Source organism: Merops nubicus, unplaced genomic scaffold (genome assembly GCF_000691845.1).
Source record: "Merops nubicus isolate BGI_N331 unplaced genomic scaffold, ASM69184v1 scaffold2858, whole genome shotgun sequence".
Taxonomy (NCBI): Eukaryota; Metazoa; Chordata; class Aves; order Coraciiformes; family Meropidae; genus Merops; species Merops nubicus.
In genome coordinates, this window is record NW_008624922.1 from 1,396 (window position 1) to 20,926 (window position 19,531).

A 19,531-nucleotide genomic window follows, 5' to 3' on the forward strand; every position below is an offset into this window, starting at 1 on the left:
TGTATTATAAAAGATCAGCATTAATGTAGAAATGTCAACTCTCTGGCAACCAATCTATTCACTTACTAAAATTTCACACGTCAAAGATTTTTTTCCATTTAAAAAGCTGCAAGTCAAGGGCCTGGAACAAGGCCATGAACACACATTATCTAGAAGCACTTAGTTTGAGTTGTTTTGCTCACCTAAGATTTTCTGTAATGCACCGTTGAAAACTCTAGTTGATTTTGACAAGCAAAGGCATCAAAAGCATTCAGGAAATGCAGCAAGTACATGACAATTAGTTTTTCTCAGTGATACATCAATCACATTCCTAGAACATGATCTTACCCAAGGATCAGAGGAATTTAATGCACTTTTGAATCTGTTCATACATCCATTTTGTAAAGACTGCACTCCAATTATTTCAGTGCTTGCTGACCAAAGGAAGAGAGCAATAGCTGTAAGTATGCTTACTTCATCAAGAATAGGCTTAGAGGCTTCTGAAAAACAAAAACACACACACTGTTAGCTTATTCCAAAAAGGGGTTAGAATTTATTTAGTAAAAGCCAGTGAACACAGATAAATTCACAAAGAGGAAATGATTGTGCTTGAAATTATTTACCACTGCACACAAATACAATATATGCAGTAGACCTTGCTTATAATTACTTTATCATTATTGACTGTGACTGACAAAGAACTCAGCAACTCTGTTCTAGAAGCCATTTTAATAAAGTAAAACTTTCTGAAACTTAAATATCACAGCAAAAACATAACCCACACTTTCCAATATTTTTTGTTTTCCAAGTGTAAACAAGAAAGGAAAAAAAGTGTGTTTTTTTTTAAATTCCTTCCCCCATTAAAAATATACTTCACTTTTTAGTCTCTTCAGCTGATACAGCAGATTATAAAACTGATATCCAGCATGGCAACTTTTACTTAACATGAAGTTTCACCTAACAGACTACCTAACTTGACAGCTACATATCACCAATAAGAACAGTCCTACTTTAACCTTTCCTACTTTTCCAATAGTCTGTATTTGCATTGTTGTCCTTTTTTTCCTTTCACAAGCTCTGTCTGCACAGATCTCATTTATGAATTTCTATCAACATGGAAAAAAAAAGTAATTATTATTATATATATAAAGTACTGTTCTGACAGTTTTGTTGGCCAGATTGGTTCTGCTCTTCCTTGAGAGGCACAAAGAAACAGCAGATACATAGTCAGCAAAAAGAAAAACAGCATGATTGCCCTTTACAGATGTGAGATAGTCACTCAGTTGGCTTAGCCATGATGTGAAGCCTCACTTCAAAAAACTACTGCGAGCATTTTAAGTGACAGGGTTTTTTAACATTTTTAAAATTTCATTTACATTTGATTTAATTATGAGACTTGAAATTGTATGCAGTAGGCTTTGCTTAGATTGTTATGTGTGGCATGACTGACTCCACAGAAGACTGGAAACAGAAAACATACACTCCTGAAAGGAACTGAGAAAGCTTTCATAAGTCTGCAAAAAAGCCTAAAGCCAATAATGTTTCTGCAAAGAGGGACTGAGAAATCTTTCCAGTAACAAAAGGCTGGAAGACAAGAGCTGATGTGACAAATCAAATTAAAAGTTTGACTTGGTTAACAGAAATCTACTGATCCTTCCCCTTCAGACATTTTCAGGATCATTACCTGCTCGCTGCATCTCTCTCACATGAGTAACTCCATTCAAGCCTTTCTGCAGTCTCTATAAATGGCTCCTTGGGGATGTAATGGGATGTTTTTTGGCTGAACTACCATTATGCAAATGACAAATCTTTGTGTCTCTCTTTTGCTAGCTACACAGCTGAGGCTGTACATTTTTTTGCCTTTCGAAGGGCAAGGCAGAGTACAAATGTGAAGCACGAGAGGCAATCTGCAGTTCTCTGAAGAGACAGAGTAGACATCCTGCTGGTGGATAAGATTTTTTTGGCAGGGGTAGGATTTTTTTCTCACCACTGAAAGCATGTAACAATATTATGAATATCCAGCACTCCAGTATGGATCTTGCCACAATTATCCCTTGCTGCCTTCACACTCATTCACTTTTTAACACTCACTGTCGTTGTATTAGCAAACACATAAAAAATACACTGATTGCCACTTTTCTTAAGGTTTAATTCAAGGTGTCAAGTCTACATACAGTACTGAACAATTACAGCTGCAGTAGAGATCAGTTCCCTACAAACACTGTTTTGGCAACTAAAATCTCCTTTCCTTTTAAGCTAGCAGGTATTCTGTGGAAAGAGGAAAGGAGGGGATGGAAATGATAGTTTGCTCAGGCCTTGAAGACACGTCTAGAGTTGCCAGTAATTGCAGATGTTGAGGTACAGTCCAGGAAGTGAAGTGAATTCAGCTTGGAACTCTTTTAGATTTTACTTGAGACATTTGGCAGATGTCAGAAAGACAAATAACAGATACCAAAAGGTAGATTTCCAAGTTCCAGAAACATGTCACTAGCTGAAGCTATGAAGACTGGTAAGGTCAGCCTGAGGAAAATCTAAACCATGAAATAATCGCATCATAACAGGATTCAAAAATGGAAGAGGAAACAAGCACAGAAAAATACCCTACAGAAAGGACTGTCAAGGAAAACAGATCAACAAGGACAAATCCGGGATGGGAATTCCTGAGACGTAACTGTATTTTCTTAAAGCAAATACCATGCTTGTCTTCAACACAACCTATTAAGTAACTGATTAGTTATGCTCTGTGCACTCAGGCCTTTCTCTAATTTCAATTTTACAAGGAATTCATCATCACTTTTAATCCTCAAGCCTCAGACATGAAGCTTATTAAACTGTAGGCAGATACAATACTTGCCTTTTCATTACAGCAAAACCCACTTCTGTGATGTTAACGTTCCTGCACTGGGAAACCACTTACCAGGTTGCGAGTATTCCAAGATAGATGCCAGGGTGCTGCGGATGAGACCTGTCCATTGTTTCTGAGTTTCCTCAGTCTTCACTGTTGGAAGTGTAACAATAGTTTTTATCCCTTGAAGGGCTGCACTGACTGGAGGTGGGACCTGATTATCTGCTGACTTTACTGCTGTTTCTTTCAATACTCTTGTAATCAGAAATAGGATAGTGGGTAAGATAGTCATACATCCTTAAAAAAAAAAATAAAAAATTTCTGGAGTTAATTCCAACAACTGTGGCAGATAATCTCTCTAGCTTTCCCAGTACAGATATATATGGCTAAGACAATGGAGACACTAAGATAAACTGCAATTCAGGTAACAAGTGCTATGTGCTGTTTAATATTTTATTACCAAATTCATTCATTGTACTACTGAAGTGTATCGTAACACAAATTATACAAGCCAACAGCTAAAAGGTTGATATCAATTCAGGAATGATGATTCAGCTATTCAAGTTTTGCCCTACGTGGCATTTGATACATGGTATGCATCATATTGAACACTTCCAAATTGTTAAATATCTTAGAACAGGATCTGCATATTGCTTGGGTCCATATAAAGTAAACAACAATAGGAGGTCTGGATACAGGTATCACAACTAAGTTATGGCATTTTATAAGGAAGCTGGTGTGTGTGATACAAGCCCAAGAAGCAAAGTAAGAAAGTGATGTGTGTCTTGCATCCTGGGCAAAAGCTGTAGCCATCTGGCCACTCTACAGAGGAGACAAAACTATCCTTCTCCTACTGCATTGCTTTTCTGAACAAATCATCTATCTATACGTTTTGTGCAGTCAGTCCTGCAGATGCAAGTTAGACACACTCCAGAAATATTAGTCAGCTAACACCTAACCTGACTTCAGACACATGGGAACTTTATTAGAAGGAGTTTCTGTAACACATGTAGAATTTAAGCCCCCTTAGGGCTAAAAGAAGGGGTGCTATTTTGTTTAGGCATGTAATATCAATCTACAGCTCACTTGAGACAGTCTAGTTTCTTTCCGTATCTTTTCTGAGCCTTATGTTCCCACATGTGGGGAAACACAAATCCCACCATTTATCTACTTCTGGAAATGCTGTGAAGATAAATACACTAAGTAGAATAACTACAATTGGAAAGAACTGCTGGAGGTCATCTAGTCCAAACCCTTTTTTCAAAGCAACAGTTCCTCTAGATCAGACTGCCCAAGATCTTGTCCAATGGAGAACAGCACTCACTCATGTTTTAAAGAAAGGGGAAGAAATATAAAAACCTCATTCCATCACAGTAGGTGATGGATTATCTTTGTTCACAGTTTCCCATACATTCAAAGGCTCAATTAACACAAATGTTTGTGCATGTATTACCCCTGCCTCCCTATAGCTATCAGCTGGCTACATCTTCTGGATGAGAAAAAAAAACCAAACAACTCTAAACAGTTTCTGAGCTACTTTCACTGGCTGCTTTCCAAAATCTGGGAGCCATCATGCCTTCACTGCAGTCAACACGGAAGTAGAACTTATTCTTTTTGTCCACCCTCACTCGTCACCCTATCCCTTCCACTTCCTCCCTCTCCACTCTCCCCAAAAAAAGGAGAAGGGAAAAAGAACAAGGAATCAAATAAAAACAGTGCAGGACCCAGATCAGTTCAAAATCTACTATTTTTTTAAAGAACTATAAGACAAAAGTGTCCATTTGAAGACAGTCTGTGTTGTGGTCTGAGGATGATTTTGTCCAAATGTTATTTACTATACATCTCATTAAAGGGCCAACCTCTAAAACATCTTGTCAGTGTGTGAAACTGCCCAGAGATCCACGAGACAACTCCTCATCAATTTGTTCTCTGCAAAGCCAATCTCAAAGAGCACAGCTTCCCATGCAGTTGTGTCCTTTACCCCTGAACTCCACTCAATGCAATTACCCTAGTTTACACATATCCTTTGTGACACTCTCCCTGTGCAGAAGAAAGCAACATTTAGTTGAGAGTCACATTCAGGATGACTGACAGCCAACGGCTGCAAAACCAAGTGTACCACAGCTGAACTGTGCTGTTTTTTCCTCAGTAGGATTCTCTTTTCATCCAAGTGCTGCTTTTCATGAACTTCTCAGGAATTTAATTATCTCTGAGATGTCTACATTCTTTTACAATAATGATTACAATTGGCCAAAAAGTTTCAAAATCATGAAAAAAGGGAAAAAAAAAAAACCAACACCACAATAGGTGTGTTTTTAATAGTAATATAAAGCTCATTTTCTCAGCAAACTTGCAGCACACAAGCCAATTTAAAAACAAATAATTTCCTTTATGTCGCTCACTGGAAAAGCCTGAATTCTTAATTTAATTAGCACATAAACATACTTTTCAATAGAAGACCCTTAAAGTATTCCATAAAAATATATTTACAGCTTGCTTTTAGCTTCATATGCTTTACCTACAGTAACCATTCATGTGTTTTGTTGCACTAGCTTACCTGCTGGAGAACACAGGGAAGGCAGGTCAGAGAGTATGGTGACAGTGGCAGCCACCAGACGAGCGCTCTCCTCAGAGAGGTGGGATTTGGCAGCAATGTGACTTGGAGAGTCTGACACTTTCGAACTCAGATGGGGCATGTGACGTACTAGGATAAACATAAGCAACTCCATGGCTGCAAAGACTAGAGATTTTCCAGGCACAAGACCACCACTCTCACCTCCCTCTCCTAATACAAGAGGATTTTCTTTTTCCTCAATATCATCTTCATCTGCAAAAAGGGAAGAAGTGTCTGAGGAGACAGTTAAGAAAGATCCCGTACCAAAGATTACATGAAACACTCTTTAAAAAAAAGTTAAATTTAGAAAGAAAAAGTTGTTTCACAGTAAGATATGACAAACATGGCTCATGTCAAACTGAATGTTTTAGTTAGAACTTAAAGGGGTTAAAAATGCTTAGGAAGTATTGTAATTGTAACAGTACTTACTAAAAATCCATCCAGAACTAGGAAAAAAGAAAGCACTAACACACAAAGTATAAATGCAGTAATTTATTTGCTTCCTTTAAAGCCGACTGTAAAATTAACAGCGATGATTGCCAAATAAATAAGCATGACTTTTTTTTTAACTTAATGGCTATTAATTAAATGTTCCACCCTGACAAAAATCTTTTTTTCAGCCTCAATTGATTATGAAATAAGAGAACAGAAAAGCATTGTAAGGATGCTATGTCTGAGTTCATAATTTCAGTGCATTCAAAAAGTCTCTCTTCTGAATGGCAGCCTGGCCAGCTGCAGTCTTTCCTTCTCCCATTAAACAGTAACAGAGACTCAGTAAGTCAAAGCTGGCCTGAAATACCCCTATGGAGCTCCTCTGAATTTAAATGATTGCTAGTGTTGTGTGTTATCACATTCACTGATTTGAAAAATGCAACTTACTGGGCCTCCAGCAAACAATTCCATTAATTCATGTGAAGGAACAGAGCTTGCATTTTTAGCTGTGCTAGTTCCTCAAGTTCCAGCAAAATCCTCTCTCTGTTTTCATATGGGTAAAAGCTAACACTTGGGCTTTCTCTCAACAGAATATTCTGCCAGACTGAGACAGTAGTTTTCCATAGTAAGAGAAAATTCTTTGGGTTTTACTTCACTTCTTTCAGGTAAAATAAAACAGCAGATCCTAACCAGGTATCAACAAACTATCTTCCAGGTTGCTACCTGGAAACTAATTTACCCAGCAAAGCTGGAAACAGTACATCCACTGCAAGACTTTTAAAGAAATAATAAAAGGGAAGACGAAACAGGAAGATGCTCTGTTAAAAGGTGGAGGTTACTAGAAGTACCTCAGAAAGTAGCTTTCAGACCAATGCTGATACCCTTAACAAGGATATCCTTGCATATGGTAGAAGTAAGCTAACAGAATACGCTGATGAAAAGCCTCAGCAAAACAACAGAAGCTGAAATACCACCCTAGAAAAAGTGGGGATAAAAGAAGAAAGAATGAATTTTACTACAGCAGTAAAGGACAAGTAGAGGAACAGGATTTATTAGGTGTATAAACTCATCAGAGAATCTAGAAAAATTTAAGTTGAAAGTGACCTCCGTAAGTAATCCAATTCAAATTTCCTGTTCAAAAGAGGGACAACCTGAAAGCTAGAACACGTTGCTCAAGGCTGGTCCAGTTTTGAGTACCTCCAAGCATGGAGATGCCACAACAACCCTGGCTACCTGTTCTACTACATCATCACTCCCATGGCGACAATTTTTTTCCCATGTACCCCATCTGGATTTCCACTGCTGCAACTTCTGTCCGTTGCCTCTTGTCCTTCCATCATATGCCTTTCAGAAGAGTCTGGATTGCTCTTCTCTTCAAATCCCATTTAAGAAGGGGGATTGCTATTCTATCCCATATTAACCCTCTATTCTGCAGACTAAACAAGTTCAGCTCTCTCAGGCTCTCCTCATGTGTCTCGTACTTCACCTCCCTAAGCAGCTTAGTGGACCTCTACTGGGCTTCCTTCAGTTTGTCAACATGTCTCTTATTCGGGATGAGGAGGAAGGGCAAAGAAAACTAGACACTGCTACAGATACACCTTCATAAACTCAAGCTGGAAGGCCAATCATATCCCTTAATCTACTGGTCATGCTTTTCGAATGCAGCCCCATCAGAGTCTTCAACGTTGCATGGGCACACCACAGATTCACATTCAACTTGTTATCTGGTAAATCTGCTATGGAGTCTGTCACCCCCCAGCCCATACCAGCACACAAAGTTACTCCTTTCAAAATGCATCATTTTGCATTTGGCTTTGCTGAACTTCAGCAAGTTCTCAGCCCTGCAGCTTGAGATTCTCTTAAAAGGCAACACTGCACTCCAGTGTATCTACCACTTGCACAATTTGGTATCATCCACAAATCTGCTGAGTGTGCATTCTGTCCTATCGTCCAGGTTGTTAATGATGATGTTTGACAGCAGTACACCTAACAGTGAACTCTAAGGAACACCAGTTGCAACCAGCTGCTATTAGGCTAGAATCAAACTCCATCCAAGCACATCAGTCCAACCAGTTATTCTCCTACTTTCTGGTTTTTCTACATCTCTCCAATTTGACAATGATACTATGGGGTACTGGGTCAAAAGCCTTGTAAAAGTCAAGGTAAACAATATCCACCATTCCTTCTCCCAAAGCCAGTTATTTCATCATCACAGGCAATGATGAGGCAGCATTTTTGTTTGCTAAGTCTGTGCTTAGTATTTCAAACATTCTTCTACTTCATGTACTTAGCAGTGGTTTCCAAGGGAATTTACTCCATAATCTTTCAACACACAAAGTAAGCTGACTGGCACATAGTATCCCACAACTCACCTCACGTCTTTACTTACTGAAAGTTAGACATAGCATCTACTTTTTGTCATTCACTGCAAAGTTTCCTTGACTTGTCAAAATTTTCAACTTTTCAAAACTGACTACAGCAGCATTACCATGTTGGCCAGCTCACTCAGATACATCCTACCTGGTCCCAGAGTATGTCCAGCTTTTACCTAAGCATTCCTTAACCTGCTGCTCACCTATCGTAAGTAGCAATTCTCTCCACTAAACTTGCTCACTAGACACAGAGACTAAGCAAAAGAAGATCGTAGTGCCTCAGTTTTTCCTCCAATGTGTTTTGTCATTAGATCACCCAATCCATTTGGCAGCAGCTCCAAATTTCCTTGGTCTTTTTTGATGCAAGCATATCTATAAAAGGCCTTCTTGTCACACCTGATGTTCAGCACCAGCCTCAGCTCCAGCTATATCGTGGCTTTCCTAATTCCACTCATCCATACCTAAGCAGATGCCTTTAGTAGTCTTTTGGGCAGTTTGCCCCCCCTTTCACTATCCATGTACATTTGAGCTGTGAGAAGTTCCCGTTCACCCAAGTCAGCTTCCTGCAATTCCTGCTTGGCATGCTGCACTTTTGGATGAGCTCTTTTTTAATCACCAAGGATGAAACATCTCTCTTTACTTTGCCCTTCTGGGAAGCCTACCACAAGATCTTGCCTACAAACTTCCTGCAAAAGCCCAAGTCTGCTAACTTGGGCCAAAGCTTTAGCTCTTGCTTTCTTCATTTCCCACAGCATCATGAGTTCCACTATCTCATGGCTGCTCCAGCCACAGGTATCATTAAGCTTCATGACCATTTCTTCTGTATTAGTGATGAGCAGATCCACCAAGCACCTCTCATTTGGGACCTCTCATTGTCCAGCATCCAGACTGCAAAAAAACTGATCCAGAGCAAAAAAAGCTCTCTTCTTAAAGTTTCAGACTGTTACTATCCTGCAGTGTTGCTTTCCCAGCACATGTCTGGGTAGTACAAATATTTCATGAGACTCCCACAGCTTGTGACTGGAAGGCTTCTTCCAATTGGTTTAGCTTTGCTTCACCCACCTGCTCGTCCTGATTAGGCAGTCTGAGGCAAACAAGAAGGGAGTTCCTTACTGATATCACCCTTCATTTCCTCTTACTGGTACCTGTTCTGACCTGTCAAATAGAGACAGTTGGCCCAGATACCTAGCCTGGCAGCTTGTTCCTCTTCTCCTCTTGCTAGATCTCTATCGTGCTCTCCAACTGGACATCTGTAGATAAAGCCTTTTGTTGCTGGAAGTCACAACCTTGCAGACTCCACCTTTGTGCAAGTTTCGTACTCCAGGGCCATATTCCAGCATAGCCTATGGCTGTTCCTTCCTCCATGACACGTGGGACTTGGGCTCCTGCACTAACAGGATCTCTGTGAAGAACACATCATTCCTCCATTTGCCTTTCCTGACACTATACAGTCTGCTCACCTTCATATGGATTTCTTTCACATCTCACTGGTGACACTAATGTCACCTCCAGCCATGCACCTGGAAGACAGTAACACCAGCACTTTCATCTGAATTTCAAGGCAGGTATTAGACTTCTGATGTGCCAGAGGTGACTGTTCCTCAGTCAGCAGACTGTGTGTCTTGCTGTGTGTCACTGCCATCATTATGCTGACTCTAGCAGTCTTTACAGTCTTGAGCAGCACTTCTGGGCTGCATGAGCATGCCTTTCCACACCAACTGCCTTGCTCCTGTTTGCACACCCTGTTCCCAGAGCTCCTGGATGCTGACACACCCCAAATATCAGTGGAGTCAGAACCCAGATGGTAAGGCTGCTGCACTTCCTGGCAAGATCTCCTGGGCAGAGAACTTTTTGCACCAGTTCCAGTGGCAGTTCACTCACTTGATGAATGGCAGTTGTGACAGGGATGCATCACAAGACCCTACACAGGGGTCTGAACCACTAAACTTCAGAAAAACATATATTAAGTGCTAAGAAAGCAGTCAATAGAGAAACACTAATGAAACTGAGCAAGGTATTAGTAAAATCTTAAGTGGTATGCTGGGTATAGCTTTCATCATTCATATTCAAAAAAGATGAATGAAAATTGTGACACGTATAGAATAAATTACATCTTACAAGAGTTAAGAAATCAACAGGTAAGATTATGAATAAATCAAAAGCACCTGTGGAATACACAGCACTTTCCTCCTCAATGTAACCATACTCTAATATATTTAAGTTCCTTTCCCAACATGAAAACCTGTTTATTTACTCTCCAAAGCAAGCCGTGTTTTCAAAATCTTACTTAGGGTGTTCCTTTTTTCCTGCAAATAATCTTGAGCTGCTCTTACTATCTGCTGGACAACTCCTGTAACCAGTAGCTGGACTGAAGGAGGATCCCAGGTCAGGAGGAGTCGGTGAAGCACACTCAAGAGTTCAACACCAAGGAGCTACAGTGAAACAAAATACGTATTAAAAAAAATTAACTAGGACTTAACAATTCCTAATTGTTATGTCACTTGCTTATGATGAGCAAATACTTCTCTCACACAAAAGTAATTACAGCTTTTGTAATCATTCACAGATGAAAGGCCAAGACCTAGAAAAAGCGGACTGTTACAACACGCTCATACAGTACCTGATCCTCTGCAATATGGATCCTGGCACATGGGGAATCCAGTAGAGTATGAAGTGCTTGTAAACAAGATGTAACATGCTCAACAGGCTCTTCCGGTCGTGGGGAACACAGAAACTGTATACTAACACCTGAAAACAGCAATAATTAAAAAGAAGGCTCACATCATCACAAAATCATGTTTCCCTTTTTTAAATGTTCTTCTAAGTATAGCAGGTTCTTAACAGCTTTAGAAACATGCATGTTTTTTTCGATTCTTCTCCCTTTAAAGGAAGAGATTCTGTATGAAAAATGGCATAATTGTATTAGCTTTCTCTTCTGAATCATGTCTTCCCCAAAATTTAGCAGGAAAAATAATACAGTGACAGCAAGCAACTTAAGAATACTGAATGGAAATTCACTTTTTTCTAAAGATCTGTAAGTCAGACTTCTGAATCCTCCAACTGTAAAATGAGTTTTAATTTATTGAACTCTTTTAAATGTAAAGACAACCGAGATGAAGTTAAGCCTCAAAAATTACGCAATATTCATATTATACATATGGCACTTAACTCTGGTTTTAAATATCTGTACATCTCAGCAAACTGTTGGCAGTCCTCAGAAGAAGCAAACACATCCACCTCTTAAAGTCGTTAGGTAACAACAAAGGGAAACAGCGAGCACTACTCATAGATGAAAAACTGATGCAAAAGCTACTCCATGTTGCTTTTCAAATACCTGTCTCTACTGAAGTGTGTTTTTACGAGGGTGTGTACTTCATCCTTAAAGCTTTTGTGTCTTTGAAACTTAACATTCTGTACCATTTGAATTACATTACAGTGTAGAACAGTTCCTACTTGTTTTATTCAATTACATAAACTAGATATACAACTTGTCTAAAAAAACCCACAGTAATCACACCAACAAATATTCTGTCAAAGATATGAAGAACACAGGAAGCAAAGAGATGCAGAAAGGAAGGAAAAAAAAAAAAAAAAAGGTATTTTGAAACATTACTGCCCAGACATGTGATGCATTTCTTACTTCCCAGATTTCAAGCCAAGTATCTGTTCTTATTCCCATACCATTTCATACCATAATGTGCTGCTGCTGAACTCTAAACTTGTAACTCTTACCCAAAATTAAGTGCATTCGATCTTTGTTTATCTCTGGCAAAGATTTAGTGGTAGGTGGAGTTCCAGGTGTCTGGTTTAACATAATGGATGTAGCACGTTTCTGTGAATTGGGCATTGCTGTAGCAGTCTCTTCTGTTGACTCCGAAGCATTAAATCCTGTACTGTTCAGCCAAAGTGCCACTGCATGTAGTATGGGAGCCCAGGAGTTTCGGTAATGCAGTCTAGCTGTATCAATTGTTTCTGGAGTGTAAAACGCTCCCCCTGTTAAATTAGCAAAGCAAATGTAAATTCTGAAATTCTCTGCAAGTAATAGACACAAAGCACGTACTCCGGATTTATTAGTTTGCTTGCTCTGGGTGTGTTTGATCATGTACATATTCAGATTTAATCCTTGTTAGTGACGGTGCATTCCAACCCTCTTTGTGAAGGAGCAACATTAGTACTTCTCATAGAGAAGTGCAACAACCTCGAAGGAACAGGAAGCAGAGAGAAGAAAGGCAGGCAAAGTCCTCAGGTCTTGCAGCATTCTTCATATAGAATATTCACTCCTAACTCAGTAAAATATTACAAGACGGTACCTGCTCTAATCTCAAGGGCTATGTTCTCATAGTAAACATCTTTTTGCATTTGATATCAAAGCATTAGAGGGTAGAAGTATTCTTAATTCTACAGGACATGGTTTTAACGATCACCAATTCAGGTAAAGACTGTTGGATCACTGAAGATTGAAGGAAAAAAGCACGCTCCAACTTCAAACTTACATCCCTATTGCACGTAGGGAGAAATGGATCACTTGCATCAAAATGTGCCTGCCGAACAATTTACAGAATGGTTGTGCAAGACTCAGCTAAGGGTCTGTTTTTCACAACAATACGAAAAGAAACTGCAGTGCTTACCATCTGGTGGGAGCTGGGTAGCAAATTCAGCCGGTAGCGTTAACAGAGCGTAATCTTTCAGGGCAGCTAACCAGAGACGGCTCAGTGCAGGCAGCTCGGGCTGCACAAGAGTTATCAAACTGTCTGGTGGCAACTCATCTACAGCACCAAAATCATCCTCATCCTCCTCTGTGCTCTTCAAAACACGCTTTGGTTTGGTCTCTGCTTCTTTCTTAATTTTCATGGCAACAACATACACCTAGAAGAGAAACAAATGTGAAAGTACATGCAGAGATCCTAAGAAGTCAGCAGCCTTTGCCATGTGAAAATAATAGATTCCATACACACATAACTCACCAGAAAATGACTGAGAAAAAGAGATTTACAATACAATTACATTTTATTGAAATATTATTCCTTTAATTTCTACCAGCATATAACATTTGGGTGAATAAATGGCACTTTGCTAAAACAATCCGGCTGCACGCTTTTTCCCTTAAAAAGTGTCAATTACTGCTGCTCTATACAAATATATTGATTTAAATAACTTATTTCATTATACCAGCACATCCTTATCAGAATGATTTCTTTGACCTACATTAAGAGCTACTAGACAGAGTAACTGTCACTTTCTGGGAGCAGATTAGGTATCATAAAAACATGAAAATGGCTTTAAATATGTAACATGAATACAAGAATATTTGTTATATGCTATGAGGATAAAAGGATTTTGAAAAACTTAGATGAGAATAAGCACAAATATCAAAAAAATAAAGTGAAAATAGTAATTTTTAGAAAAGATAGAACAGGAAAATGTCTTCACACAGCAGCTCTACAGCATTGAAGTATTATTTGAGGAAGCAAGGCAATGTAAGTAGTGCTAACTCTTTCTTTTGTAAGCAGCTGAAGATTCCTGGTATTCCAGCTATTCCCCATAATAATTTACAGACTTACTTTAGATATGTTGAACACTGACAAACTCCTGGTTAATTAACTGTAATATTTTTGCAGAATATATTTTAAGAGTTTTTTTGTTGTTGTTGTTTTGTCTTTTTAAGCTTAAGATCAATATGGTAGGAGTAAAATCAAAATCTGATAGTGTACAAGAGTATATTTTAATACAGAAAAGTGCAGTAAAACAAAGGACAACCAAACCTCACTCTAAATATGGATTGACAGAATGGCAGAAAAAGGAATAGGGAAACATACAGAGATGAAAACACCCCAGGAGTGGAGCAGAGGCAAAGCTCACCAGCTGAACAGCAGGTGAGGTGTGAGGCTGCTATTGCACTGCAAAATCTTTTCAAAGTTTGAAAGGTTTAGTGGTCCACGTTTACCTCAGCCCACGCTTTGAGAACGGCAAGTTTCTCCATAGTGGTGGCGCTCTCTCGGTAGAGCTGGCTGGAAGATCCCTTTCCTGCCTGCACTTTATCCAGGGAAGAGACAAGCAGGTTGTGAACCCGGCGCAGATCGTTCAGGTCGCTGACGACCCCGCTTCCTATCCAAGCGCTACACACCTAGACAACACAGTTTAGAATCATTCTAAACCAGCAACACACCTAACAACCTTAACAAGAAAAAAGTTCTGTAGACAACCAAATCCCAAAACTACCACTGCTAAAAAACCCCACAAACAACCTGGCCAACAACTCTTCCTTTTTAATATAAACAAAGTCCAAGTTTTTTTTTCTCATGATAACAGAATTGCTCGGGTGAGTGGTTACAAAGGCTGCATTTGCAAAGTGTATTACAATGGAACTTACTAGAGACATGGAAAATATTTTAAATCGTTTTTTAATTCTCCATATATAGGTAATAATTTTTTTAAATTCTGTTCCCAAATGTCTCATCAAATCATTCAGATAATGGGTCCATTCACTGCAGACATACTGGTCAGCAATCAATAAAAGTACCTTTTTAAAACCCCACACATCTCAAATAATGTATTAAGGCTCCATAGTAATGATCAGCTTTCAAGATCATTGATGTCAAGAAAGTGTAGAAATGAGTGAAATAAAAACCTTTAAACAGCTTGGCTCTGATCTGCAACTGAAAGTTCTAGATATAGAACAAGCAATATGAGACAAGGTGGACAGACAGTTGGGTATCTCCCCACTTTTCATTTGAATTAAATGGACCCAAACAGGTACTCAAAACACAAACACCATACAGACTGGCTGCTCCTGTCTAGTGCTACACATTGGTGTTCATCCTCTGAAACACATTCATGCTCAAACATAACACAAGCAATAGAATAATTCTGGTGCAGCTGCCTTTCTACAATAAGAAAAAGGGACAAATCCTTTCAGAAGAGATGCTTTGATTCTGATGGTGATTCTACAAGGATGAAGAACAGAGGGAATAAAAACCCCACAGAACTCAAGCAGTTTGAGTTTCTTTTTTTCATGGCATTTTTGTCCTATCTCAAATTTATTTCACTTTTAGTGAGTCAGTCCCATGAAAGCCTTTGAGGAAGGGCCTCTCATGATCCGAAATGATGGACACATTTGAAGTAAAGTCAAATATAAAAATTGGCCTGAAGGTGCACAGGATAGGGCTGCTGAAAATCTGTCATGAATCTGTAATTCATTCACAGCAAGGACTAAGATGAGCTTCACTCCTGATGCTGGGCAGGTCAACAGCTCTTTCAGTAACGATGTAAAACTGTAACAACATCAAACTCATTCAGTGCAGCTCATCTCTGTACATATAACTTCCACAGAGAGTTAAATATCCAAACTTAATCTCCAACCATCTAATCCTGTAAGTGCACACATCCCCTTGGAAACTGGCTGAACAGAGAAGATTTTGACAAATTATAAGGAATGTTGTGTTTTCACAAAAACTGCCTCCTTATCTATCTTTAAATGCACAGAAACATTCTGTAAGACAAACATATTCTTTATAGAACTTTGTATAAAGTTCAACATTGTTTAACAACATAAAGAACATTGAATAATATAAAGAATATTGAACATATTCTTTAGAAAATTTTGTATAGATACAAAATTATGCCATATTTCATCTATCCTTACAAGTTTTGCTGGAAACTAAGAGTATAAAACAACAACACAAAACCACAGTCCTGCTGGACCAAGATTTACTAAACAAAACTCACATATGCAAAGTTATAATTTTAAAACTGATGCTTGCATAGCTACTTAAACTGCTTTTTAAATGAATTTAACTGTGTAAATCACATACCAGGTAGTACTATAGCTATGTTGCTGATAGCTGACAAACTACAGTAGGACAAGGTCACACACAAGAAAACACACACACACACAAACTCTTTGACTGAATTTTCACAGAGAAGTTGTTACTATGACTGTAGTGAGGGTGCTCAGATCATCTAAAATCTAAGCCAGAGTATTAACCTGAAGGGAAGTTTACTGTTTAAAGCTAAATTATCAGTATTCTGAATATTTGGTCAGACAGAAAGGAAACTCAATAAATACATTACTTAAATTCTTACATTACTATTGGTCTCATTAAGCAAGAGTTTGTTTTTTTCTCTGGTAGCAGCAAGTGCAGAACTGACATGAAGACATAATTACTTTCAGAAAGACCAAATATAGCTGGTGTTTCTGATGCAGCTTTCTGAAAGGACTTTTGTGCTTCTAAGGAACAAAACATATTACTAGGAGACTCCACAGATGTTGCAAAAACATCATGGCTTAGATTTACCAAATTTTCCAGCCATCTGCTACTACTTCTCTTTTGTATCCTTCTTCCAAAGAGAAGGAAAATCAGTTTGGCTCATACTATCTGAACATTTCCCTCTGTACCTGGCAGGCCTTTGCAGTTATATCAGATGGTGTATCTTGGGAAAAAGCTGGCCTCAGTGCAGCTCCAACCTGTTGATAGGAATAAAAATTTTACCAATTCAACTAAAACAGCGACACAACATTCTTCATCTCACCTTGTTTAAGGCTCAAGCACATATAGAAAACAAGCAAGACTTCCAATTTTGGCATTATAGTTACACCCCAAACTACCTTTGCCAAATAAATTAATGAGTATGCTTTTAATCATTAGGCCAAAGACTTTTTGATGTCCAAAGGAATAATGACATGAAATCAAATGTTTATAGTTGAATTTGCATGAGGATCCAAAAACGACATATACTGACAAAAAAAAAAAAAAAAAAAGGCCTTTTAAGCAATTGTTATATGGCAGCATATTCCTGAAACAAAAGGAACCAAGTCAAAGAGACAGAAGCAACAGTTACAGCACTACAGAAGGAAGAAGAAAAAGGCAGGAAGTGAGGATGAATGCCTTTAAAAAATATCTGCAGAGAATCTTGAAGAAACAGGAAACACAGAAGAGGTGAAAGAATTAAGCTATGCAACAAAATAAAGCAGTAATACCCCAAAATAAATCTGCAACTGCCTAACTCCCATTCCTGTACTTTTGTAGTTTTCATTTAAATAGAAGTCTATTCATTAATCCCAAGAAAACAGATTGATTACATTCAATCTGGAACTGAATTGATGTTATTTTCTAGTTCTGAATTCTATAAATGTAATACTATTCTTGCCAAAAATTACAATGTTATTTGCAATATTTGGCTTTCAGGAATCAATAGTTACTGAATTTCCACTTATGTGAGCTACTAAATTACAACAAATAGGAAGAGATACAAAAATAAATTTTAAAAATGTAAATAAGTGTCCCTTCAGTACATTTTCACGCACGAAAATCTCTTTACAGTTCTTTTGAAGTGAAAAAATGTTCTCCAGGCTAATACTGGTATATTGGCATAAATATACAATTTCCTGAACTTATAAAGGAGGTCTCACATTAGCCTGATACTGCTCCAGTATCACATGGCCTGGAAACTCTGGCTCAGGAACGGATGCAAATTTCTTGATAATATCTTCAAGAGCTTGCAGGCCTGCCATGCGTAGCTGGTTGCTGTGATCAGTTGCAGCCATGAAAGCCATTCGAATAAGGTCAGAGAGATGCAGTACTAAGAAGTCATCTTAGAACAAAACAGAAAGAACCATTTAGTAACCTAAAAGACAGCTAACGTGACAGATATTTGTAACAATTTCCTCATTGACATGTACAAATGTTACCTATTCTTTTTCAAAGGTCCACATGTAAGGTACAGAAGAAGGCAGGAAAAAATGTAATTTCTTTTTCTCTCTTTTTATTCTCCCTTCCCCCTTGAAGAGATACCCTGCCCCAGTTAAAGTGATATGAGGACTTTTATGAATAAGAGGACTTTAAAAATTAAGGACAAGTTTGAAACAAAATTAAATATATGATATACAGAAATTGCCTTAAATAGAGTATGTTAATGTGGCTGAGTGGGTTAGAAGAGTTTAGAACCTTTAGTAAAGCTAATTTTAGCAATTCCCCACCAAACCTACAGAAAATCTTCAAAGCAATTCCTGTTCAAGTCCTATGCTTACAGTGACCCCTACTGATAAAGGAAGATCTTGTCAAGTTTAAACACCTAAAAATGGGGTATGCCTCTAGTTCTGCTCCCAGAAGCTACATCCAAGGCTGTAAGTAAGCAGCAGTCAACATGCAGAAAAGAACAATACATAACTAAGTAACATTTCTGAAAGGATTATTCTTCACTATTTATTAGTCTTCCTTCTTTTCCTTACTCTCTATTTGAAATTACCAGATGTTGAACAACTAATAAGAAAATAAATTATTTACAAACATAATGTCCAAGGCAACTAACAAAAGCCATCAATTGTAAAAGCTCTACATATATTCAAGTCTCAAGGTGAAAAGAAAAGTTTACTTTTTACCTGAAACTTTTCAGAGGCATGTTGATAAATAAAGCCTGGGAATCACTTTAAAACTACGGAACAGTAACATCTGCACTTTTTCAGACCATCATAGATGTTAGTAAAATGTAAATACTTTGAAAGTTGAATTTAGGGGGGTAGAATTTTGCTGGTTTCTTTTTACAATGATACCAAACACATCAAGTTCACTCAAAATAAATTCGGATATGTACATTGTCAGGATTATTATAAGCAAGCCTCAACTGCTGCTTGTAGGATCCTGTAATTCCATTATTTTCTCTCTAATACAATGCCATGTCAAAAGAAATTAAATTTCCCAAAACTTCGAACAGTGACCTCAGCCTCAAATCAAGTCAAAAACAAGACTCTCACAAAACCAACGCACAGTGCTGCAACCAGATTGCATCAACATAAGCAAGACTTGATATATCATCTCTGCCTCATAACAGACACCCTCAACAACACAGACACTAAAATCCACCAATCTCATCCATTCTATGATGCTCATGATATTCATCCTACATACACAAAGTCCTCAAGAGCACTACATGGGTGAAAGCAAAGTGACTATGCACCAGATCAATAAACTAGACAACTCAAGGACGGAAACCTCACACTGTTAGAACAATGTTTCTTCGCAGAACAACTGTAACTATGTCATCTCTCACCTCTCAGATTTCATCCACTAACTCATACAACTAACTTCAAAACATGAGTTTTAAAACAAATATTCATCACTCTCACAGACACCAAAAGAATGAACTTTATAAAGCAGCTGGGTGCATGTCTTACTGTAACTTCCTCCCACATCCTGCTCTCCACAACCAATGCCACAGCAATAATTACCTGGCCTTAACTCTTCTTTCCTTTCCTAACATCCCTTTGGTCTGGAATGCCAAAATAATCTCTGA

The 19,531-nt window shown here is 38.3% G+C and overlaps 1 protein-coding gene across 1 annotated transcript in view; it reads right to left on the bottom strand.

The window, feature by feature from the left end:
• Positions 1-270: 270 nt before the first annotated feature.
• HEATR5B (HEAT repeat containing 5B) overlaps positions 271-19,531 on the bottom strand; it is a gene marked incomplete at its 3' end in the record, with an annotated part of 50,399 nt that continues 31,138 nt past the window's right edge. Inside the window, exons 24-33 of the mRNA XM_008945483.1 lie at positions 17,652-17,833; positions 16,638-16,706; positions 14,187-14,366; positions 12,871-13,108; positions 11,975-12,235; positions 10,863-10,990; positions 10,530-10,674; positions 5,382-5,651; positions 2,897-3,121; positions 271-479 (exon numbers count right to left, since the gene is read on the bottom strand). Coding sequence (XP_008943731.1) covers positions 271-479; positions 2,897-3,121; positions 5,382-5,651; positions 10,530-10,674; positions 10,863-10,990; positions 11,975-12,235; positions 12,871-13,108; positions 14,187-14,366; positions 16,638-16,706; positions 17,652-17,833 — 1,907 coding nt within the window. The remainder of the gene's footprint in view (positions 480-2,896; positions 3,122-5,381; positions 5,652-10,529; positions 10,675-10,862; positions 10,991-11,974; positions 12,236-12,870; positions 13,109-14,186; positions 14,367-16,637; positions 16,707-17,651; positions 17,834-19,531) is intronic.